Raw genomic sequence first — 23,995 nt, forward strand, 5'->3', positions numbered from 1 at the left:
GTGACTGCATCATCATTCCTGCTTACGCTTGGCTCCAATGCTAGTGTAAAGATTGAAATGCTCACTGGGAAGCCATTTAAACAGTTTCCTGTCAGCTGCTCTCTTTTGTTGCTTGTCATTTTTTAGTTGTACAATTATATGGATCATGAAAAATCCGAGGGTAACTTTATAGCTGGATTTATGACCCTGTATTTTCCTGACAGAAGGAAAGCAGCTTTGTGGGGAAGAGTTGGGTGATTTTAACAAATGAATGTCTTACATATTTCACACAAATCCTTTTTGTCTTTTGAGAAGAAAAATGCCTCCTGCTGAAGTCAGAGGTGTCTTGGATTGCAGGTGCCCAGCGTATATTTCTCATGTCAGTATAGCTTCTTTCTTTACGGACATAGCATTGATGCGACAGATGCAGAGGTAATGAACTGGTTTTCAGTGCATTTGGAGTGAACAGTTAGGTCTGACAGGGAACAATCAATCTGTCCATTTACAGTTTTGCAGATAATGTAGCTGTGTAGTTTGCTGCGGAGCTCAGATTGGGTTTGGAGCAATGGAGATCACAGCTTGTAAAAAGCAGAGAATTATAGAGAAGTCTAGGTTGGATGGGACCTCTGGTAGTCGTATGGGCCTTAAATTGGGGTATCAGGGCCATCTGAAGCTCAGTATTGAGTATTTCCAGTGACCTGTTCCAATGTTTAAGTCTTTTCTTCTTAGATCCAGATGGAATTTCCCTAAATCAGCTTGAGCCTGTTGCTGCTTGTGTTGTCACTGTGCATCTTTGTAAACTGAGTAATTCCATCTCCTCTATAACCGCCTTTTAGGTGTTGGAAGGCTTGAGTCCGCTTTCCTATAGTCTGAACAAACCCTGTTCTTTTACCCATTCTTTGGGCCAGGTTCTCCAACACCCTGCTCATGTTGTTGGCTCTCCATTAGACCATCTCCAATTTGTCAATGCCGTTCTTGAGCTGGGGGAACCAAAGCTGGATGCAGTATTCCAGCCATGGATCAGTAAGTGGAATAATCATGTTGATCCTCTAGCTGTACTCGAAGAAGTGCAAGTGAAGGGGCACATTGCTTCTTCATGCTCAGCTTGCTGTCTACCAGGTTCTGCCATCACAGTATCATGTATTGCTGCTTGTAACGATGCCATCCCAGATTCAGGACTTGACATTCCTCCTTCTTAAACACTACAGTTTCTTGTTGGCTGTCTTTTAGCCTGTCAGAGTTATTAAACCATCACCCTTTGAGATCATTTTTTACACCTATCTCTTACTCTGCCTATCCAGTCCATATCTTACCAACTCAGGTATGCTTTGGGAGCCTGTCAAACCCATTGCTAAGATCAAGACAACCACAGCTCTTCACCCACTCAGCAGATAGTTTCATCACAGGAGGCAATCTGGTTGGTCAGATGTGGTTTACCCTTAGTAAATCCATATTGGCTTTTCCCAGTCACCTTATCTCCCATTGTGTACCGGAAAATAGCTTCCATGAGGGCATGCTCCATGGTTTCCTTGGGAACAGAAGTGGGTCTGCCTGGCCTGTAGTTTCTGGCTCTTTTTGTCTCTTTTATGTTTAAGTGATAGAAATAGATGTACAATCATTTGTGTTAGTATTAGCAGTAGCTAGGCAAGCTTTCATCCTTAATGTGTCGGTGTAATGCACTGCATTATGTCGTCTACATGCAACTACCAATTATCATTGTCCAGCCTGGCTTTCAAAGAGAACTTCCAAATTGAATGGTTGGCTGCTGTTAAACTAAATCTGCCAGAAATCCAATTATCTAACCTTATTAGTCACATCAACAAGGGTTTAGATTGGCTCCACTTCTCCAGCAGATGTATAAAGCTCATGCTTTGTGGGGGAGGAAGTTGAATTTGCTGCAGAACTTCAGTGCTGTGATGGTTTGGGTATATAAGCACACAGCTTTCCCTATGGTGGTGTGAGTTGCAGGAGGGATTGGTTTGCCTGGTGAAACTGGTAATGCACAGAATGGGGTTTTTTGCTCTTCCTGTGCAAAACCAGAAGATAATTCCCCTCGTTTTTACAGCACTAAATTAAAGGCCCACTGAATTAAAAGCTGGAGTTGCCCATTTTTGTTCTCTCCCTCTAAAGGTGCTTTGAAGCCCATATAAGGCTTCAAAGTAGCCTGTACCTCAAAGCATGAATCTGATTCTAAAGTCAGTGTGGGACCAAAGCTTCCCCATAGAAAAAGATGCCTCCTTCTCCACTCTGCTTTATTCCTTTTGCCTGTTTCACTAGTGAGCCCTCCAGATCAAAGGGAATATGGCAGAGCCCCAGGAGCGATGAAAGGGAATCTGTTCGATTGTTCAGGGCCTGGTCAGGTGAATGTGATGGATCCTGTGGTGACAGCAGGAGAGAAAGTTCCTCATGAAACAATCATCCAGCTGGACTGTGGAGCTCAGAGCATAAAAAGCTTCGACCTCCTGATTTTGCTGCCTCTTGCTCCCTGCTGTCACTTACCTGGCTCCATTTCCTATGAGCACTCCCATTTGTTTGCCTACTCAAAACTTTTAACTTCCCTTTTCTGGACCTGTGTCATTGCTGATGGGATGTTCTGCTTCTTGTGAGTTGAACCTCTTAGGAGAGAGGTGCCAGTACAGGAGCTGGTACAAAACAGAACGTGGAGGAGGCAGTGGGAGGTGTTGGGTAGGTTCTTCCTATCTCATGGTACTGCATCACAGTATGATTTCTTTTAACTAAACTGGTACATACTGTTAGAAGTAGTTTACTTTAAGAGCCAAAAAACCCTATTAACAAAATAAGGTAAGGGATTGAGTCAGAAGCACTGCCCCAGCCTCTTCCCTGACATAATTACTTTTCCCATCAAGTGGGAAGGAAGGATCCTTACCCTTCAAAGTAAAATCAGGGAGGTGTTCCCCCCGACTCTGCAGTAATGAGCAAGAAGAAATTAGAAGTCCCATATGTCTGGTTTTCAGGCTGAACTGCATTACCAAGGATAATCATCAGTGTCTGGTGCTGTTAGCATCAGGGTATAAGCATGCAAGCTCCAGCATGTGTTTTCACCATGATAGAGTAAGGAGTTCTGTAAAAGTAATGATCTGAGGAAAGAGCCCCAAAAATGCAACATCACATCTGTCCTGCTTGCTGCAAATGGGAATGGCACTTAGCATAAAGGAGTCATAGCCAAAAAGATAGAAAAATGATATAGGAATGCATAAGCAATGAGTGCATAATGCAGAATCATATAGAAATGCATAATAAATGAATGCATAATGCATATGATACTAAAATAAGACTATGGGTGCAACTAAAGTACCTCTAGCTGGTGTTCCATTGTGAAGGGAATTAAATGAGTAATGACAGAAGAAATTAAGAATAGGTCTTTTAAATTCATTTCTAACATTTAACAATAAACCTGGAGAGGGGCTTGGGACAAGGGCCTGTAGGGACAGGCCAAGGGGAATGGCTTGAACCTGCCAGAACAGGGGAGACTGAGCTGAGCTCTTAGGCAGAAGCTGTTCCCTGTGAGGGTGCTGAGGTGCTGGCACAGGGTGCCCAGAGAAGCTGTGGCTGCCCCATCCCTGGCAGTGCTCAAGGCCAGGTTGGACACAGGGGCTTGGAGCAGCTGCTCCAGTGGAAGGGGTCCCTGCCCGTGGCAGGGGTTGGAACTAAAGTCACAGAATCACAGATGGGTTTGGATTGGAAGGGATCTTTGAAGCTCATCTAGTCCAACCCCCTGCAATAAGCAGGGACATCTTCAACTAGAGCAGGTTGCCCAGAATCACATCTAGGCTGGCCTTGAATGGTTCCAGGGATGGAGCATCCACCACCTCTCTGGGCAATCTGGGCCAGTGTTTGACCACCACCATCACAGTAAAAAAATCCCAGCCTTTTGGATACCATCAGTATTCCCCCCGTTGTGCCACCTGAAGAGCAATAGGGACAAGCAATGCAGTAAGAGACCTCCAAATGCACCTACTATTAAATGACCGGCAGAGCTGTTTGCCTACTGGAATGCTGTGGAAAACAGGAAAGGGAACAGATGAAACTCTTGGGAATTACCACTAATTTTCTCAGCAGCTTTTGAAGGAAGTTTTCCAGTATTGTGTGTTATTTCTGCATTAGGACTCATTTCTCCTGCTGTTATCTGTCACTTGCATTTTATACGGCAAATTCATTATTATCCCATATCAAAACAGATTTATAGCAGCTTGGAGGGTTGAAAGTCCTCCCCATCTACAGCGAGATTAGATTGTCAGTCAGTGCTGCAAATATACCCTGACCACACTTGAGGTAAACCTAAACCCAAAAGGGATTAGTTGAGCTGACACTTGAAGATGCTGGATAGCTTACATTGATTTATTTTCTCTGGATGGGAGATGGTAACAGACAGATGAAGTGGTGGATATACTCTTTGCTCCTGTTCAATCACACGTCCTAAAGAGAAGTTGAGATCTTGATCAGCTGCAAGGGAAAGCTGATAATAATTTCCTGTAATCTTCCTAACATCACCCCTCAAGCTTTCACTGAAGGATATGAATCTAAGTCATTGATGGTGCCAGATACACCCCCTAAGCCTGCACAAAGAGCCTCAGCAAGTGTCACTGGCTGCAACATGGATATTGAGTACCTGGGGCTTGTCCACTTGAGAGGAAATTCCACCACAGTAATTGCAGGCCTGCTTTGTGCTGCTGTGTGCATGTAAAAAGTCTAAAAGGAAAATCTGTGGCTTCATCAACAGATGTCAGATGAGCTGTCCCAGAGATATTGGCTTAGAATCATAGAACCATGGAACGGTTTGTGGTGGGAGGGACTTTAAAGATGCTCGAGTTCCAACCCCCTGCCATGAGCAGGGACACGTCATACTAGAGCAGGTTGTTCCAAGCCCTGCCTGACTGGCCCAGGATGCTTCCAGGGATGGGGCAGCCACAGCTTCCTTGGGCAACTTGTTCCAGTGCCTCAGCACCCTTACAGTAAACAACTTCTTCCTTATATCTAACCTGAACTTCCCCTATTTCAGTTTGAACCCATTACCCCTTGTCCTGTCACTACAGTCCCTAATGAAGAGTCCCTCACCAGCATCCCTATAGGCCCCCTTCAGATACTGGAAGCTGCGCTGAGGTCTCCACGCAGCCTTCTCTTCTCCAGGCTGAACAGCCCCAACTTTCTCAGCCTGTCTCCATACAGGAGCTGCTCCAGCCCCTGATCATCCTCGTGGCCTCCTCTGGACTTGTTCCAACAGTTCCATGTCCTTTTTATGTTGAGGACACCAGAACTGCACACAATGCTCCAGGTGAGGTCTCACAAGAGCAGAGTAGAGGGGCAGGATCACCTCCTTTGACCTGCTGGTCACGCTCCTTTTGATGCAGCCCAGGATACAGTTGCCTTCTGGGCTGTAAGCACACACTGAAGCTGGTTCATGTTCATTTTCTCATTGACCAACACCCCCAAGTCCTTCTCCGCATGGCTGCTCTGAATCTCTTCTCTGCCCAACCTGTAGCTGTGCGTGGGATTGCTCTGACCCAGCTGTAGGACCTTGTACTTGGCACGGTTGAACTTCATGAGGTTGGCATTGGCCACCTCTCAAGCATTCAAGGTCGCTCTGGATGGCAAAGCTTGCTCACTTCCAGGGCTCCCATTGTGGACCATAACCTTCAAATTGTGTTGATGAACCGTTCTTCTGTAGAAGACTGCAGAAGGAATTTTAACTATGTTAAATACCATGTAGTCATCTGACTTGCATGATCTGCATCGCACCGATGCCTTGGGAAGTATCAAGAATGATTGAAGAGCAAAGATATCCTTAATAGTCCTTAAAACCCCAGAAATTCCACAAGTCTAGCTCTGACCCAAGAGGGCCGTTAGGGAGATGACCCATCAAAGCCTAGATTTACAGAAATGGGTATTGGGAAGATGCTGAAGATCCTCTATGACAAATGTAATTGCTCTTCTTTGTCTGAGTAATCTCTTGCTAAGAAAATGCATCACCTATAGGACTCACACTGGCAGTGAGTGTCATTTTTCACATTGCTATAGAAAGTCAATTTCTTTCTGGTCTCATTAGAGAACATGCATTTTGTGACTTCTCTGTTTCATCATTGCATTGCTTCAGTGTTTTACTTGACACGTCCTTGTACTATGGGAACGTGCTTCAGCTTGTGTTTGCTTCTTGGAGGAGGCGGATTGCATTATTCTTCCTTTTCTCATTTCCCTGTCAATTTTGGGATAATAGATTCGCTGTATTCAAAACCTTATTCTACTTCACTTTTCATTCATGTCTTTGCAAGGCAAGCAGTGAGGGAGTGGAGCAGGTTATCCAGAGAGGCTGTGTAGTCATCCATCCATGGAGGTGTTCAGTGCTTGGCTAAGCAAGTCGCGGTTGATCTGTTGTTGGCAATAATCCTGTGTCACCTGGGAGGTTGAATGAAATGACCTTGGAGGTTCCTTCCACTCAGCGTTTCTACTGATTCCATGGATTATTTGAGGATCAGAAGAGCACCTTTGAAATGGTTTAATCTGAGGTTTAGGGGTTTATCCTTGAAACAGTCATGTACAATAATAAAAATCCTTTTAAGAGGGAATATCTGTTGTTTGGGAGCTGATTTTATTGCTTTACACTTGGTACAATGTGTAGCTCAGGTTTCCTGACGCCTCACGGTTCTATTGACTTGTACATATTAGACTGCATCCTCAATTTGCTCTGAGGGGCAGGTGAGCAGGACTTCTGCTGCTCTTTGTTATGATAGCTTGTAGTCACTGAGCTCCTAGCAGAGGTTTTGTTCCTCTCTTTGTAACACCATTCTGTGGGCTGCCAGGTGCAAACATAAATCTCCCAACTCGAAGGCAGAGGACAAATGGCCTGGGGCTGTGCATGGAGGTAGGGAATGAGGTGAACATTACTGGAGTCAATGCTGAGAAGAACATGGAGACTTGGAAAGGGAGACAAAATACAGTCCTGTGTTTGACTGTGGACTTTTACATTACTGCTGTTGAGCCTAAGATGTTTGGCTATTGAGTTGTCCCAGCCAAGAGGAATATATTGGCATTGTCACAAGCAAATCCTTCGTGCCAGTGTGAATTTCTCCCTGAAAAGGATTTTTTCCTAGGGAAGCAAGAACTTCTCCACAGTCCAGTGCCACAGATTCAGCTTGGCTGTGGGCTTCAGCACAAAAGGAGCTGCCAGGAGATCAGGCGGGTGCCTCCAGCTATGGGGATGGACCAGGAGCTTCTCTTCACCTTCACTCTCTCTTGCTAAGGGTTTTCTCTTGTTCTGACCAGGTTTACCTTGCCCCACACATGAAGCAGATATTGCAGGACAAGGAGATTGTGGCAGACCTAAGGGCATGTCTGTTTCTCTACTGCTCTAGTGGAAGGTGTCTCTGCCCATGGCAGGGGCTTGGAACTGGATGAGCTTTAAGGTCCCTTCCAACCGAACACATTCCAGGAATATATGTTTTGGTAGAGACCTTATGATAACCCCTTGGCTGAGGTGGGATTGTGTAGGCAGAGCCTAAAGTGCAGCTCATGTTGGCAGAAAGCGATCAGTGATGGACATGGCTACTGTGCCTGCTCAAAGTGATGTGATTAAGGCAGTGGGAAGCATTCTCTTACTGTCAGCTTCATGATGACGTGAGTGTTCTGGCCAGGGTGATCTCACACCTCTTGCTGAAATAAATATGCCAGCAGAACTTCACAGCATGGGCTAAAAATTACCCAGTTTCTCTTCTTAGCTAAAGCAGTGCTGGAGGTGACAGCATCTCTTCTGCAGCTCCCCCATGGGGCCGACTGTGTAGGAAATCATGGGATCCCAGAGTCCCAGCCTGGTTTGGGTTGGAAGGGACCTTAAAGTTCATCCTGTTCCAACCCCTGCCACGGGCAGGGACCCCTTCCACTGGAGCAGCTGCTCCAAGCCCCTGTGTCCAACCTGGCCTTGAGCACTGCCAGGGATGGAGCAGCCACAGCTTCTCTGGGCACCCTATGCCAGTGCCTCAGCACCCTCACAGGGAACAGCTTCAGCCTTAGATCCAGCCTGAACATCCCCTGTTTCAGTTTAAACCCATCACGCCTGGTCCTATTGCTACAGTCCTTGATGAAGAGCTCCTCTCCAACATCCAAATCCCTGTCCCCTGCCTCTTTGCTGATGTGCTGAGCAGTGGTGCCATGGCCAGGGCAGCATCACCAGTGCGGTGACCACGCACAGCATCTCGTTGCAGTTCAACCCACAAATGTAGCTCTCCCCCTCTGCACTGGTGTCCGGGATGCTCTGGGATAATCACCCTATGTTCTTGTTGCCTGTTGGCTGATGGGCTGGCAGGGCTCTCTGCAAGGTTATTTCTTCTTAGTGCATAGATTTTGATGTTTTGCCTTTCAGCTTAGATATCAGCTACAGCTTTACTGCATGATCTTGACTGCAGCGCCCTTTGAGGCTGTCCTTCCTGCCTCCTTGCTGGTGTTCCTGGGGGAAAAAAAGGTCTAATTGTGCTTACAGGCTTTCAGCAAAAGGCTGCCTTGAGAAGCCAGAGAGAGCCCCTCTGCTGATGGGACAGTGCTGGGTGGCTGCAACAGAGGAGCTAATACTGTTGTCACGAAAGCAGCTTTCCAATACTTAAATGGACCAACAAGAAAGGTGGAGAGGGGCTTGGGACAAGGGCCTGTAGGAACAGGCCAAGGGGAATGGCTTAAACCTGCCCGAGGGGAGACTGAGCTGAGCTCTTAGGCAGAAGCTGTTCCCTGTGAGGGTCCTGAGGCGCTGGCACAGGGTGCCCAGAGAAGCTGTGGCTGCCCCATCCCTGGCAGTGCTCAAGGCCAGGTTGGACACAGGGGCTTGGAGCAGCTGCTCCAGTGGAAGGGGTCCCTGCCTGTGGCAGGGGTTGGAGCTGGAGGAGCTTTAAGGTCCCTTCCAGCACAAACCAGGCTGGGATTCTGTGATTCTGTTGTTTTGCTCAGTGGAAATAATGAGAAATTCCATAGGTTACTGGTGCACAGTAGGAGCTGCAGTGTAGCACTGGGAAGGAAAGCTCATAGCTCAAACAGCGGCACAGGACCAGGCAGCCCAGTGTTTCTGGAAGTGCATCCTGTGTCTGGAAGTGTGTCAAGCTGCAGACAGTTTGTTCTTCTTTCATTGGGACGTTATCTGCTGTTAATATTAACTGCAGATGCAGAGTACATCTCTTGACGTTTACAAATGTTAGTCTCTTTGTTCTCATTCAGGTGGCCCTTTGCTTCCCCTCGGAATAGTTGGGGACTGCTACAGCAAGTGACAGTGAAAGAACTTGCAGACAAGTCAATAAACTCACACTGACTTATGGGCTCCTGTTCCCCTGCCATAGGCTCCATTCTAGCCCAGGCTCTTCTGCTCTGGTCTCTTGACAATAGCTTGGGGATGTCTGTGCTTATTTAATGAAGAATTAGAAATTAGCTGACTGGACAGATTCATTCCAGAGCAGCAGGCCTAGAGGGAGCCTTCTTCCACCAGCAGTTTGCATCCATCCCTAACCTGGACCCTAGGGAGTGGAGCAGCAGGTAAAAGCCTCTGTAATCATTAAAAATCCATTGAGTTATCCAGTTTGCAGTGAAGATGCATTCTAATGCCCACTTCAGTTTGCCTTCCCCAGGGAAGTGGTGGATTTCCCAGTGTTGGACACTGTTAAGATTCAGTGGGAAACTTAGTGTTGGGCCGTCTACTCTAGGACATCCTTTGCCAAGAGAAGTTGGACCAGATCATCCTTGAGGTCCCTTCCAACCTGGGATGCTGTGATCTAACATTGCCCAAAAAGAAGCATTACTCGAGATGCCTTCCCACCGTAAGGATTCAGTGATTGTGTGACTGTGAGTTGTGCAAGGTTTTGGAGCAGGGAAAGGCGTGTGTGGTGCTGGTGGTGGTGTGAGGGCATTGTCAGGCTAGGAGCCACGGTGATGTCAGGCAGTGTTGTGTTGTTGGTGGCTGTGCTTGGGGTGCTGGAAGGTGCAGGATGATGTGTGGTGCTGGAAGGTGCAGGATGATGTGGGGTGCTGGAAGGTGCAGGATGATGTGGGGTGCTGGAAGGTGCAGTATGATGTGTGGTGCTGGAAGGTGCAGTATGATGTGGGGTGCTGGAAGGTGCAGGATGCTGTCGGGTGCTGGAATGTGCAGGATGATGTGGGCTGCTGGAAGGTGCAGGATGATGTGGGGTGCTGGAAGGTGCAGGATGATGTGGGGTGCTGGAAGGTGCAGGATGATGTGTGGTGCTGGAAGGTGCAGGATGATGTGTGGTGCTGGAAGGTGCAGGATGATGTGGGGTGCTGGAAGGTGCGGGATGATGTGGCGTTGCCAGGTGCCGCCATGGGTGCAGGAGGCAGGGCCATGGTGGATGTGCATGGCTGGGCCCTTGCGCGTGTTGCCCTCCAAGAGTTGGTGCTGCAGAGAGGCTGTCGGGCAGCGCAGGGAGAGACTTGTTGTGAGGGACGGGTGAGGTGGCCGGAGTAGGGAACGTGGTGGAATCCAAGGGCTCTGCATGTGCTTCCTAGAGGCCTGGCATGGCTTGTGCAGGCTTGGGACTGACTGTGGGAGTTGTGTGTGTTGCAGGCGGGCAGCGGTGAGCAGAGCCACCTTCCAGCAGACGAGGGGTCTGTGGCCGTGAGCGGCCGAGCTGCAGTGTTTGCAGGGATGGGGCATCTGCCATTTGTCTGAGCAACCTGGGGGAGGTTTTTAGCACGGTCATGCTAAGCAGCATTCTCCTTGTAGCTGGGCTGAATGTCGGCTCTTGTTAGCGTCAAGGCCTTTCTCCTTTTGCGATGGCGACAGGCCCTGTTGGAAGGGCTGTCCCCATGGTTCTCGTAAGGCCCTTAAAGGCCGCTGGAAGTTGTCTCTGGAGTCTTCTCTCGTGCACAGGCCCAACTCTCTGGGCCTTTCCTGCTCAGAGATGTGTTCTGAGGCTGCGGTGGTGTTTGTGCTCCTGCCCCGGGAGCGGCTCAAGAGGTCCTTGCGTGTAGTGAGTAGAGCAGAGGCGGCGGTGATCCTCCATGGGTGTGAAGTGGGCTGGGTGGTGGAAGACATTGAGGATGCCAATGTCGGGGCATTGGTGGTGCAGAGGATGGCTGCTGAAGTCTGCCAGAGGCTTTGCAAAGAGGTGTTGGGAAGCGCGTGGCTCTTTGGAGGGGTGGCAAGTGCAAGTGCGGGCATGGGGTGTTGAGATGGGTGTTTGGAGCAGGGCTTGGAGTAGGTGCTGGGGAGAAGTGTGTTCCCCACGTGCGAAGGAGAGGTTGTTGCGCTTGTGAGAAGAGAGGCAGTGGTGGCGTTTTGTCAAGAGGTCTTTATTTGGTGTGAATCAATAGGTGAATAAATAGGTGGCAGCGAGTGCCAATAAATAGAGCAGGTGTGTGGGGAGCAGCGGGTGCCGGAGCCGCGGGGTGGGGGCGGCTGTGTCCGTGGCTGTTGCGGAGGGTGCCGGAGGCCCGAGGTGGGTGCGTGCGTGCGGGCGCTGCTGCCGTGGTGCCGGTGTGGGGGCGGTGCGGGAGCGTAGGGTGTGCGGGCTAAGTGCGGGCGGTGCGGGTGAGGTTGTGCACGTGCTGGAAGCAGAGGCGAGCTTCGAGGCGGACGTGGTCCCAGGCGCAGGCGCTGTGGTTGTGGGCGCGCAGGAAGTGGTGGATGTGTCGGAAGTATTTGTTGATGGTGAGGAGCGGGTTGCGGGGCCCTTGTCCCGGGAAGAGCGTGGCGTTGTGCGGCAGGCAGTGCTGGAGGCGCTGGATGCGGTGCTGGAGGCCGTTGAGGAGCTGTTGGCGCGGGTGGTTGCGCCAGTGCTGGGGGGTGCTGGGGCTGCTGAGGGTGTGGAAGAGGTGCTGGAGTATGCGGAGGGCGGTGGCGGCGGCTTGCTGCGGGTGGGTGCTGTGCAGGAGGGTGTCGGGGAAGAGGGGCGGCTGCTGGTGGTGGCAGGGCTGTGTGGGGCTGGGAGCCATGGCCTGGAGGAGCTGGAGGCTGCGCCAGGGGAAGGTGGCATCGTGGGCAGGCTGGTGGTGGCAGGCGAGGCCGGTGGCGAGAGCCGTCAGGAGGAGCAGGAGCGGTGGGGCGCCGAGCTCAAGGCGGGTGTGTGGTGTTGCGGGCGCAGGCATGGTGTGGCTGTGGGTGCTGCCTGGGGGTGCTGCGTGTCGGTGGTGGTGCGAGCGGGCTGTGTGCTGGGGCTGCTGGCGGGTGGCAGCTTTATGTGGTGCCACCGTGGTTTGGCTTCCCCTTCCTTCCCTGCTTTCCACTTGCGGCCAGTTTTCGGTTGTGGTTTCCAGTTTGGGCTGGGATCTGTGCTGCTCGTGGGGAAGAGCCTTTTGTGGGGTGGCTGCGTGTGGGGAAGTCCTTGGCCGTGCTTTGGGGTTGTGTTTTGGTTGGTGCCGCTTACGGCAGGGGTTTTGGCGTAGTGGTTGGTGGAGATGGGGAAGCTCAGGGGCAGGCAGATGTGCGGCGCTTGTGCTGCTGGTGAGTTTTGTTGTGGTTTCTGCTTTGCCTCTGTGGCTCTGTCTGTTTCCAGTTGTGTTGTGCTGGATTTCCCTTCCTGCCCAGTCCCTTTTCCTTTTGCTGGGCTGTAGTAGGGTCTGTGGGGTTTGACTTTCAGTCTCTGGTTTTGTGCCACTACGTCATTGTCTTCAGTGATGACATCACTGGTTATTCTCTTTTTGGGTTCTTTGTGACACTTCTCTGTTTCTAAGTTCTTGGTTTTCTCACTGTTGGTGCATCATTTCTATGTGTTATTGAATGTTTTCTTTCAGTGATGTGGTTTTCTCTGGAGGCCCTAAGTGTATTCTTGTGTTGAGGGTGAGACATATCAGAGGTGATTGGTGACAGCCCTGTGCGCTTAAAGGAGAGGAATGGGGCAGCTCCAAGAGCTGGCTCTGGGTGACCTGTGCCACTGTCTGAGCACCCTGATGGTGAAGACTTTCTTCCTGATTTCTAGTAGAAATCTAATCTGTGTCAGTTTAAAGGCATTCCTCTTTGTCCTTTCCCAGCAGGCCCTTGCAGAAGAACCAACACTCTGGGTGTTCCTTGTCGGAGCCTTTGGGCAGTGAAAGCTCCTGTCAGGTCTTTGCGCAATCTTCTCTTGTTGAGGCTTGGCAGGGCCGGCTCCCTGAGCCTGTCTCTAGAGCAAAGGTGCAGCAGCCCTCCCAGCATCCCCGTGGCCTCTTGTGCTCTCAGTGAAGCAGCTGCACCCCCTGTTGTGCTGCTTTTCCCGGAGGTGGTCCCAGGAGTGCAGGTGGAGTGTCAGTAGACAAAAGCCTCTGTAATCATTAAAAATCCATTGAGTTATCCAGTTTGCATTGAAGATGCATTCTAATGGCCACTTCAGTTTGCCTTCCCCAGGGAAGTGGTGGATTTCCCAGTGTTGGACACTGTTAAGATTCAGTGGGAAACTTAGTGTTCGGCCGTCTACTCTAGGACATGCTTTGGCCAAGAGAGGTTGGACCAGATCATCCTTGAGGTCCCTTCCCACCTGGGATGCTGTGATCTAATATTGCCGAAAAAGAAGTATTACTGGAGATGCCTTCCCACCGTAAGGATTCAGTGATTGTGTGACTGTGAGTTGTGCAAGGTTTTGGAGCAGGGAAAGACGTGTGTGGTGCTGGTGGTGGTGTGAGGGCATTGTCAGGCTAGGAGCCACAGTGATGTGGGGCAGTGTTGTGTTGTTGGTGGCTGTGCTTGTGGTGCTGGCAGGTGCAGGATGCTGTGGGGTGCTGGCAGGTGCAGGATGCTGTGGGGTGCTGGCAGGTGCAGGATGCTGTGGGGTGCTGGAAGGTGCAGGATGATGTGTGGTGCTGGAAGGTGCAGGATGATGTGGGGTGCTGGAAGGTGCAGGATGCTGTGGCGTTGCCAGGTGCCGCTTTGGGTGCAGGAGGCAGGGCCATGGTGGATGTGCATGGCTGGGCCCTTGCGCGTGTTGCCCTCCAAGAGTTGCTGCTGCAGAGAGGTTGTCGGGCAGCGCAGCGAGAGAGATGTTGTGAGGAACGGGTGAGGAGGACAGAGTAGGTGAACGTGGTGGAATCCAAGGGCTCTGCCTGTGCTTCCTAGAGGCCTGGCATGGCTTGTGCGGGCTTGGGAGTGACTGTGGGAGTTTTGTGTGTTGCAGGTGCCCAGCGGTGAGCAGAGCCACCTTCCAGCAGACGAGGGGTCTGTGGCCGTGAGCGGCCGAGCTGCAGTGTTTGCAGGGATGGGGCATCTGCCATTTGTCTGAGCAACCTGGGGGAGGTTTTTAGCACGGTCATGCTAAACAGCATCCTCCTTGTAGCTGGCCTGAATGTCGGCTCTTTTTAGCGTCAAGGCCTTGCTACTTGTGCGATGGCGACAGGCCCTGTTGGATGGGCTGTCCCCATGGTGCTCGTAAGGCCCTTAAAGGCCGCTGGAAGTTGTCTCTGGAGTCTACTCTCGTGCACAGGCCCAACTCTCTGGGCCTTTCCTGCTCAGAGATGTGTTCTGAGGCTGCGCTGGTGTTTGTGCTGCTGCCCCGCGAGCGGCTCAAGAGGTCCTTGCGTGTAGTGAGTAGAGCAGAGGCGGCGGTGATCCTCCATGGGTGTGAAGTGGGCTGGGTGGTGGAAGACATTGAGGATGCCAATGTCGGGGAATTGGTGATGCAGAGGATGGCTGCTGAAGTCTGCCAGAGGCTTTGCAAAGAGGTGTTGGGAAGCGCGTCGCTCTTTGGAGGGGTGTCAAGTGTGAGTGCGGGCATGGGGTGTTGAGATGGGTGTTTGGAGCAGGGCTTGGAGTAGGTGCTGGGGAGAAGTGTGTTCCCCACGGGTGAAGGAGAGGTTGGTGCTTGTGAGAAGAGAGGCAGTGGTGGCGTTTTGTCAAGAGGTCTTTATTTGGTGTGAATCAAGAGGTGAATAAATAGGTGGCAGCGAGTGCCAATAAATAGAGCAGGTGTGTGGGGAGCAGAGGGTGCCGGAGCCGCGGGGTGGGGGCGGCTGTGTCCGCGGCTGTTGCGGAGGGTGCCGGAGGCCCGAGGTGGGTGCGTGCGTGCGGGCGCTGCCACCGTGGTGCCGGTGTGGGGGCGGTGCGGGAGCGTGGGGTGTCCGGGCTAAGTGCGGGCGGTGCGGGTGAGGTTGTGCACGTGCTGGAAGCAGAGGCGAGCTTCGAGGCGGACGTGGTCCCAGGCGCAGGCGCTGTGGTTGTGGGCGCGCAGGAAGTGGTGGATGTGTCGGAAGTATTTGTTGATGGTGAGGAGCGGGTTGCGGGTCCCTTGTCCCGGGAAGAGCGTGGCGTTGTGCGGGAGGCAGTGCTGGAGGCGCTGGATGCGGTGCTGGAGGCCGTTGAGGAGCTGTTGGCGCGGGTGGTTGTGCCAGTGCTGGGGGGTGCTGGGGCTGCTGAGGGTGTGGAAGAGGTGCTGGAGTATGCGGAGGGCGGTGGCGGCGGCTTGCTGCGGGTGGGTGCTGTGCAGGAGGGTGTCGGGGAAGAGGGGCGGCTGCTGGTGGTGGCAGGGCTGTGTGGGGCTGGGAGCCATGGCCTGGAGGAGCTGGAGGCTGCGCCAGGGGAAGGTGGCATCGTGGGCAGGCTGGTGGTGGCAGGCGAGGCCGGTGGCGAGAGCCGTCAGGAGGAGCAGGAGCGGTTGGGCGCCGAGCCCAAGGCGGGTGTGTGGTGTTGCGGGCGCAGGCATGGTGTGGCTGTGGGTGCTGCGTCTCGGTGGTGGTGCGAGCGGGCTGTGTGCTGGGGCTGCTGGCGGGTGGCAGCTTTATGTGGTGCCACTGCGGTTTGGCTTCCCCTTCCTTCCCTGCTTTCCACTTGCGGCCAGTTTTCGGTTGTGGTTTCCAGTTTGGGCTGAGGTCTGTGCTCCTCGTGGGGAAGAGCCTTTTGTGGGGTGGCTGTGTGTGGGGAAGTCCTTGGCCGTGCTTTGGGGTTGTGTTTTGGTTGGTGCCGCTTACAACAGGGGTTTTGGCGTAGTGGTTGGTGGAGATGGGGAAGTTCAGGGGCAGGCAGATGTGCGGCGCTTGTGCTGCTGGTGAGTTTTGTTGTGGTTTCTGCTTTGCCTCTGTGGCTCTGTCTGTTTCCAGTTGTGTTGTGCTGGATTTCCCTTCCTGCCAAGTCCCTTTTCCTTTTGCTGGGCTGTAGTAGGGTCTGTGGGGTTTGACTTTCAGTCTATGGTTTCGTGCCACTACGTCATTGTCTTCAGTGATGACATCACTGGTTATTCTCTTTTTGGGTTCTTTGTGACACTTCTCTGTTTCTGTCTAAGTTCTTGGTTTTCTCACTGTTGGTGCATCATTTCTATGTGTTATTGAATGTTTTTTTTGAGTGATGTGGTTTTCTCTGCAGGCCCTAAGTGTATTCTTGTGTTGAGGGTGAGACATATCAGAGGTGATTGGTGACAGCCCTGTGTGCTTAAAGGAGAGGAATGGGGCAGCTCCAACAGCTCTCTGTGGGTGACCTGTGCCACTGTCTGAGCACCCTGATGGTGAAGACTTTCTTCCTGATTTCTAGTAGAACTCTAATCTGTGTCAGTTTAAAGGCATTCCTCTTTGTCCTTTCCCAGCAGGCCCTTGCAGAAGAACCAACCCTCTGGGTATTCCTTGTCGGAGCCTTTGGGCAGTGAAAGCTCCTGTCAGGTCTTTGCGCAGTCTTCTCTTGTTGAGGCTTGGCAGGGCCGGCTCCCTGAGCCTGTCTCTAGAGCAAAGGTGCAGCAGCCCTCCCAGCATCCCCGTGGCCTCTTGTGCTCTCGGTGAAGCACCTGCACCCCCTGTTGTCCTGCTTTTCCCTGAGGTGGTCCCAGGAGTGCAGGTGGAGTGTCAGTAGATAAAAGCCTCTGTAATCATCAAAAATCCATTGGGTTATGCAATTTGCATTGAAGATGCATTCTAATGCCCACTTCAGTTTGCCTTCCCCAGGGAAGTGGTGGATTTCCCAGTGTTGGACACTGTTAAGATTCAGTGGGAAACATAGTGTTGGACCGTCTACTCTAGGACATGCTTTGGCCAAGGGAGGTTGGACCAGATCATCTTTGAGGTCCCTTCCAACCTGGGATGCTGTGATCTAATATTGCCCAAAAAGAAGTATTACTGGAGATGCCTTCCCACCGTAAGGATTCAGTGATTGTGTGACTGTGAGTTGTGCAAGGTTTTGGAGCAGGGAAAGGCGTGTGTGGTGCTGGTGCTGGTGTGAGGGCATTGTTGGGCTAGGAGCCACGGTGATGTCGGGAGTGTTCTGTTGTTGGTAACTGTGCTTGGGGTGCTGGAAGGTGCAGGGTGATGTGTGGTGCTGGAAGGTGCAGGATGCTGTGGGGTCCTGGAAGGTGCAGGATGATGTGGGGTGCTGGAAGGTGCAGTATGATGTGGGGTGCTGGCAGGTGCAGGATGCTGTGGGGTGCTGGAAGGTGCAGGATGATGTGTGGTGCTGGAAGGTGCAGGATGCTGTGGGGTGCTGGAAGGTGCAGGATGATGTGTGGTGCTGGAAGGTGCAGGTTGCTGTGGCGTTGCCAGGTGCCGCTGTGGGTGCAGGAGGCAGGACCATGATGGATGTGCGTGGCTGGGCCCTTGCGCGTGTTGCCCTCCAAGAGTTGGTGCTGCAGAGAGGCTGTCGGGCAGCGCAGGGAGACAGTTGTTGTGAGGGACGGGTGAGGAGGACAGAGTAGGTGAACGTGGTGGAATCCAAGGGCTCTGCCTGTGCTTCCTAGAGGCCTGGCCTGGCTTGTGCGGGCTTGGGAGTGACTGTGGGAGTTGTGTGTGTTGCAGGCGGGCAGCAGTGAGCAGAGCCACCTTCCAGCAGACGAGGGGTCTGTGGCCGTGAGCAGCTGAGCTGCAGTGTTTGTAGGGATGGGGCATCTGCCATTTGTCTGAGCAACCTGGGGGAGGTTTTTAGCACGGTCATGCTAAACAGCGTCCTCCTTGTAGCTGGCCTGAATGTCGGCTCTTTTTAGCGTCAAGGCCTTGCTACTTGTGCGATGGCGACAGGCCCTGTTGGATGGGCTGTCCCCATGGTGCTCGTAAGGCCCTTAAAGGCTGCTGGAAGTTGTCTCTGGAGTCTTCTCTCGTGCACAGGCCCAACTCTCTGGGCCTTTCCTGCTCAGAGATGTGTTCTGAGGCTGCGCTGGTGTTTGTGCTGCTGCCCCGGGAGCGGCTCAAGAGGTCCTTGCGTGTAGTGAGTAGAGCAGAGGCAGCGGTGATCCTCATTGGTGTGAAGTGGTCTGGGTGGTGGAAGACATTGAGGATGCCAATGTCGGGGAATTGGTGGTGCAGAGGATGGCTGCTGAAGTCTGCCAGAGGCTTTGCAAAGAGGTGTTGGGAAGCGCGTGGCTCTTTGGAGGGGTGGCAAGTGCAAGTGTGCGCATGGGGTGTTCGGATTGCTGTTTGGAGCAGGTCTTGGAGTAGGTGCTGGGGAGAAGTGTGTTCCCCACGGGCGAAGGAGAGGTTGTTGCGGTTGTGAGAAGAGAGGCAGTGGTGGCGTTTTGTCAAGAGGTCTTTATTTGGTGTGAATCAATAGTGAATAAATAGGTGGCAGCGAGTGCCAATAAATAGAGCAGGTGTGTGGGGAGCAGCGGGTGCCGGAGCCGCGAGGTGCGGGCGGCTGTGTCCGTGGCTGTTGCGGAGGGTGCCGGAGGCCCGAGGTGGGTGCGTGCGTGCGGGCGCTGCCACCGTGGTGCCGGTGTGGGGGCGGTGCGGGAGCGTGGGGTGTCCGGGCTAAGTGCGGGCGGTGCGGGTGAGGTTGTGCACGTGCTGGAAGCAGAGGCGAGCTTCGAGGCGGACGTGGTCCCAGGCGCAGGCGCTGTGGTTGTGGGCGCGCAGGAAGTGGTGGATGTGTCGGAAGTATTTGTTGATGGTGAGGAGCGGGTTGCGGGGCCCTTGTCCCGGGAAGAGCGTGGCGTTGTGCGGCAGGCAGTGCTGGAGGCGCTGGATGCGGTGCTGGAGGCCGTTGAGGAGCTGTTGGCGCGGGTGGTTGTGCCAGTGCTGGGGGGTGCTGGGGCTGCTGAGGGTGTGGAAGAGGTGCTGGAGTATGCGGAGGGCGGTGGCGGCGGCTTGCTGCGGGTGGGTGCTGTGCAGGAGGGTGTCGGGGAAGAGGGGCGGCTGCTGGTGGTGGCAGGGCTGTGTGGGGCTGGGAGCCATGGCCTGGAGGAGCTGGAGGCTGCGCCAGGGGAAGGTGGCGTCGTGGGCAGGCTGGTGGTGGCAGGCGAGGCCGGTGGCGAGAGCTGTCAGGAGGAGCAGGAGCGGTTGGGCGCTGAGCCCAAGGCAGGTGTGTGGTGTTGCGGGCGCAGGCATGGTGTGGCTGTGGGTGCTGCCTGGGGGTGCTGCGTCTCGGTGGTGGTGCGAGCGGGCTGTGTGCTGGGGCTGCTGGCGGGTGGCAGCTTTATGTGGTGCCAGCGCGGTTTGGCTTCCCCTTCCTTCCCTGCTTTCCACTTGCGGCCAGTTTTCGGTTGTGGTTTCCAGTTTGGGCTGTGGTCCGTGCTCCTCGTGGGGAAGAGCCTTTTGTGGGGTGGCTGTGTGTGGGGAAGTCCTGGGCTGTGCTCTGGCTTGTGTTTTGGTTGGTGCCGCTTATGGCAGGGGTTTTGGCGTAGTGGTTGGTGGAGATGGGGAAGTTCAAGGGCAGGCAGATGTGCGGCGCTTGTGCTGCTGGTGAGTTTTGTTGTGGTTTCTGCTTTGCCTCTGTGGCTCTGTCTGTTTCCAGTTGTGTTGTGCTGGATTTCCCTTCCTGCCAAGTCCCTTTTCCTTTTGCTGGGCTGTAGTAGGGTCTGTGGGGTTTGACTTTCAGTCTCTGGTTTCGTGCCACTACGTCATTGCCTTCAGTGATGACATCACTGGTTATTGTCTTTTTGGGTTCTTTGTGACACTTCTCTGTTTCTGTCTAAGTTCTTGGTTTTCTCACTGTTGGTTCATCATTTCTATGTGTTATTGAATGTTTTTTTTCAGTGATGTGGTTTTCTCTGGAGGCCCTAAGTGTATTCTTGTGTTGAGTGTGAGACATATGAGAGGTGATTGGTGACAGCCCTGTGTGCTTAAAGGAGAGGAATGGGGCAGCTCCAACAGCTGGCTCTGGGTGCCCAGAGAAGCTGAGGCTGCCCCATCCCTGGCAGTGCTCAAGGCCAGGTTGGACACAGGGGCTTGGAGCAGCTGCTCCAGTGGAAGGGGTCCCTGCCCGTGGCAGGGGCTTGGAGCTGGATGAGCTTTAAGGTCCCTTCCAACACAAACCAGGCTGGGATTCTGTGATTCTGTTGTTTAGATCAGTGGAAATAATGAGAAATTCCATAGGTTACTGGTGCACAGTAGGATCTGCAGTGTAGCAATGGGAAGGAAAGCTCATAGCTCAAACAGTGGCACAGGACCAGGCAGCCCAGTGTTTCTGCAAGTGCATCCTGTGTCTGGAAGTGCATCAAGCTGCAGACAGTTTGTTCTTCTTTCATTGGGACGTTATCTGCTGTTAATATTAACTGCAGATGCAGAGTACATCTCTTGACGTTTCCAAAATGTTAGTACTCTTTGTTCTCATTCAGGTGGCCCTTTGCTTCCCCTCGGAATAGTTGGGGACTGCTAAAGCAAGTGACAGTGAAAGAACTTGCAGACAAGTCAATAAACTGACACTGACTTATGGGCTCCTGTTCCCCTGCCATAGGCTCCCTTCTAGCCCAGGCTCTTCTGCTCAGGTCTCTTGACAATAGCTTGGGGATGTCTGTGCTTATTTAATGAAGAATTAGAAATTAGCTGACTGGACAGATTCATTCCAGAGCAGCAGGCCTAGAGGGAGCCTTCCTCCACCAGCAGTTTGCATTCATCACTAACCTGGACCCTAGGGAGTGGAGCAGCAGGTAAAAGCCTCTGTAATAATTAAAAATCCATTGAGTTATTCAGTTTGCATTGAAGATGCATTCTAATGCCCACTTCAGTTTGCCTTCCCCAGGGAAGTGGTGGATTTCCCAGTGTTGGACACTGTTAAGATTCAGTGGGAAACTTAGTGTTGGGCCGTCTACTCTAGGACATGCTTTTGCCAAGAGAGGTTGGACCAGATCATCCTTGAGGTCCCTTCCAACCTGGGATGCTGTGATCTAATATTGCCCAAAAAGAAGTATTACTGGAGATGCCTTCCCACCGTAAGGATTCAGTGATAGTGTGACTGTGAGTTGTGCAAGGTTTTGGAGCAGGGAAAGGCGTGTGTGGTGCTGGTGCTGGTGTGAGGGCATTGTCGGGCTAGGAGCCACGGTGATGTGGGGCAGTGTTGTGTTGTTGGTGGCTGTGCTTGGGGTGCTGGAAGGTGCAGGATGATGTGGGGTGCTGGACGGTGCAGGATGATGTGGGGTGCTGGAAGGTGCAGGATGATGTGGGGTGCTGGAAGGTGCAGGATGATGTGGCGTTGCCAGTTGCCGCCGTGGGTGCAGGAGGCAGGGCCATGGTGGATGTGCGTGGCTGGGCCCTTGGGCGTGTTGCCCTCCAAGAGTTGGTGCTGCAGAGAGGCTGTCGGGCAGCGCAGCGAGAGAGTTGTTGTGAGGAACGGGTGAGGAGGTCGGAGTAGGTGAACGTGGTGGAATCCAAGGGCTCTGCCTGTGCTTCCTAGAGGCCTGGCATGGCTTGTGCGGGCTTGGGAGTGACTGTGGGAGTTGTGTGTGTTGCAGGCGGGCAGCGGTGAGCAGAGCCACCTTCCAGCAGACGAGGGGTCTGTGGCCGTGAGCGGCTGAGCTGCAGTGTTTGCAGGGATGGGGCATCTGCCATTTGTCTGAGCAACCTGGGGGAGGTTTTTAGTACGGTCATGCTAAACAGCATCCTCCTTGTAGCTGGCCTGAATGTCGGCTCTTGTTAGCGTCAAGGCCTCTCTCCTTGTGCGATGGCGACAGGCCCTGTTGGAAGGGCTGTCCCCACGGTTCTCGTAAGGCCCTTAAAGGCCACTGGAAGTTGTCTCTGGAGTCTTCTCTCGTGCACAGGCCCAACTCTCTGGGCCTTTCCTGCTCAGAGATGTGTTCTGAGGCTGCGGTGGTGTTTGTGCTGCTGCCCCGGGAGCGGCTCAAGAGGTCCTTGCATGTAGTGAGTAGAGCAGAGGCGGCGGTGATCCTCCATGGGTGTGAAGTGGGCTGGGTGGTGGAAGACATTGAGGATGCCAATGTCGGGGCATTGGTGGTGCAGAGGATGGCTGCTGAAGTCTGGGAGAGGCTTTGCAAAGAGGTGTTGGGAAGCGCGTGGCTCTTTGGAGGGGTGGCAAGTGCAAGTGCGTGCATGGGGTGTTGAGATGGGTGTTTGGAGCAGGGCTTGGAGTAGGTGCTGGGGAGAAGTGTGTTCCCCACGGGCGAAGGAGAGGTTGGTGCGCTTGTGAGAAGAGAGGCAGTGGTGGCGTTTTGTCAAGAGGTCTTTATTTGGTGTGAATCAAGAGGTGAATAAATAGGTGGCAGCGAGTGCCAATAAATAGAGCAGGTGTGTGGGGAGCAGCGGGTGCCGGAGCCGCGGGGTGGGGGCGGCTGTGTCCGTGGCTGTTGCGGAGGGTGCCGGAGGCCCGAGGTGGGTGCGTGCGTGCGGGCGCTGCCGCCGTGGTGCCGGTGTGGGGGCGGTGCGGGAGCGTGGGGTGTCCGGGCTAAGTGCGGCCGGTGCGGGTGAGGTTGTGCACGTGCTGGAAGCAGAGGCGAGCTTCGAGGCGGACGTGGTCCCAGGCGCAGGCGCTGTGGTTGTGGGCACGCAGGAAGTGGTGGATGTGTCGGAAGTATTTGTTGATGGTGAGGAGCGGGTTGCGGGGCCCTTGTCCCGGGAAGAGCGTGGCGTTGTGCGGCAGGCAGTGCTGGAGGCGCTGGATGCGGTGCTGGAGGCCGTTGAGGAGCTGTTGGCGCGGGTGGTTGTGCCAGTGCTGGGGGGTGCTGGGGCTGCTGAGGGTGTGGAAGAGGTGCTGGAGTATGCGGAGGGCGGTGGCGGCGGCTTGCTGCGGGTGGGTGCTGTGCAGGAGGGTGTCGGGGAAGAGGGGCGGCTGCTCCTGGTGGTGGCAGGGCTGTGTGGGGCTGGGAGCCATGGCCTGGAGGAGCTGGAGGCTGCGCCAGGGGAAGGTGGCGTCGTGGGCAGGCTGGTGGTGGCAGGCGAGGCCGGCGGCGAGAGCCGTCAGGAGGAGCAGGAGCGGTTGGGCGCCGAGCCCAAGGCGGGTGTGTGGTGTTGCGGGCGCAGGCATGGTGTGGCTGTGGGTGCTGCCTGGGGGTGCTGCGTCTCGCTGGTGGTGCGAGCGGGCTGTGTGCTGGGGCTGCTGGTGGGTGGCAGCTTTATGTGGTGCCACCGCGGTTTGGCTTCCCCTTCCTTCCCTGCTTTCCACTTGTGGCCAGTTTTCGGTTGTGGTTTCCAGTTTGGGCTGGGGTCTGTGCTCCTCGTGGGGAAGAGCCTTTTGTGGGGTGGCTGCGTGTGGGGAAGTCCTTGGCCGTGCTTTGGGGTTGTGTTTTGGTTGGTGCCGCTTATGGCAGGGGTTTTGGCGTAGTGGCTTGTGGAGATGGGAAAGCTCAGGGGCAAGCAGATGTGCGGCGCTTGTGCTGCTGGTGAGTTTTGTTGTGGTTTCTGCTTTGCCTCTGTGGCTCTGTCTGTTTCCAGTTGTGTTGTGCTGGATTTCCCTTCCTGCCAAGTCCCTTTTCCTTTTGCTGGGCTGTAGTAGGGTCTGTGGGGTTTGACTTTCAGTCTCTGGTTTCGTGCCACTACGTCATTGTCTTCAGTGATGACATCACTGGTTATTCTCTTTTTGGGTTCTTTGTGACACTTCTCTGTTTCTAAGTTCTTGGTTTTCTCACTGTTGCTGCATCATTTCTATGTGTTATTGAAAGTTTTTTTTCAGTGATGTGGTTTTCTCTGGAGGCCCTAAGTGTATTCTTGTGTTGAGGGTGAGACATATGAGAGGTGATTGGTGACAGCCCTGTGTGCCAAAAGGAGAGGAATGGGGCAGCTCCAAGAGCTGGCTCTGGGTGACCTGTGCCACTGTCTGAGCACCCTGATGGTGAAGACTTTCTTCCTGATTTCTAGTAGAACTCTAATCTGTGTCAGTTTAAAGGCATTCCTCTTTGTCCTTTCCCAGCAGGCCCTTGCAGAAGAACCAATCCTCTGTGTGTTCCTTGTCGGAGCCTTTGGGCAGTGAAAGCTCCTGTGA

General features: G+C 53.4%; 3 protein-coding genes across 4 annotated transcripts in view; 1 reads left to right on the forward strand and 2 right to left on the reverse strand.

The window, feature by feature from the left end:
* The window catches only part of DOCK1 (dedicator of cytokinesis 1), a 367,459-nt gene that overhangs the window by 232,953 nt on the left and 110,511 nt on the right, over positions 1-23,995 (forward strand). The window lies entirely within an intron of this gene.
* LOC117436055 (interferon-like) lies at positions 11,491-12,066 on the reverse strand. Its single transcript, XM_034061797.1, has one exon. It carries the CDS (start codon positions 12,064-12,066, stop codon positions 11,491-11,493), a length of 576 nt encoding a protein of 191 aa, XP_033917688.1.
* Positions 22,463-23,041, reverse strand: LOC117436054 (interferon-like). Its single transcript, XM_034061796.1, has one exon. The coding sequence runs from the start codon at positions 23,039-23,041 to the stop codon at positions 22,463-22,465; it is 579 nt and encodes a 192-aa protein (XP_033917687.1).

The sequence above is a fragment of the Melopsittacus undulatus genome, chromosome 4 (genome assembly GCF_012275295.1).
Source record: "Melopsittacus undulatus isolate bMelUnd1 chromosome 4, bMelUnd1.mat.Z, whole genome shotgun sequence".
NCBI lineage: Eukaryota > Metazoa > Chordata > Aves > Psittaciformes > Psittaculidae > Melopsittacus > Melopsittacus undulatus.

Excerpts from the sequence above, each read along its gene's own strand:
- LOC117436054 (XM_034061796.1), bottom strand. The coding sequence starts at position 23,041 with ATGCCTGCGCCCGCAACACCACACACCCGCCTTGGGCTCGGCGCCCAA.
- LOC117436055 (XM_034061797.1), bottom strand. The coding sequence starts at position 12,066 with ATGCCTGCGCCCGCAACACCACACACCCGCCTTGAGCTCGGCGCCCCA.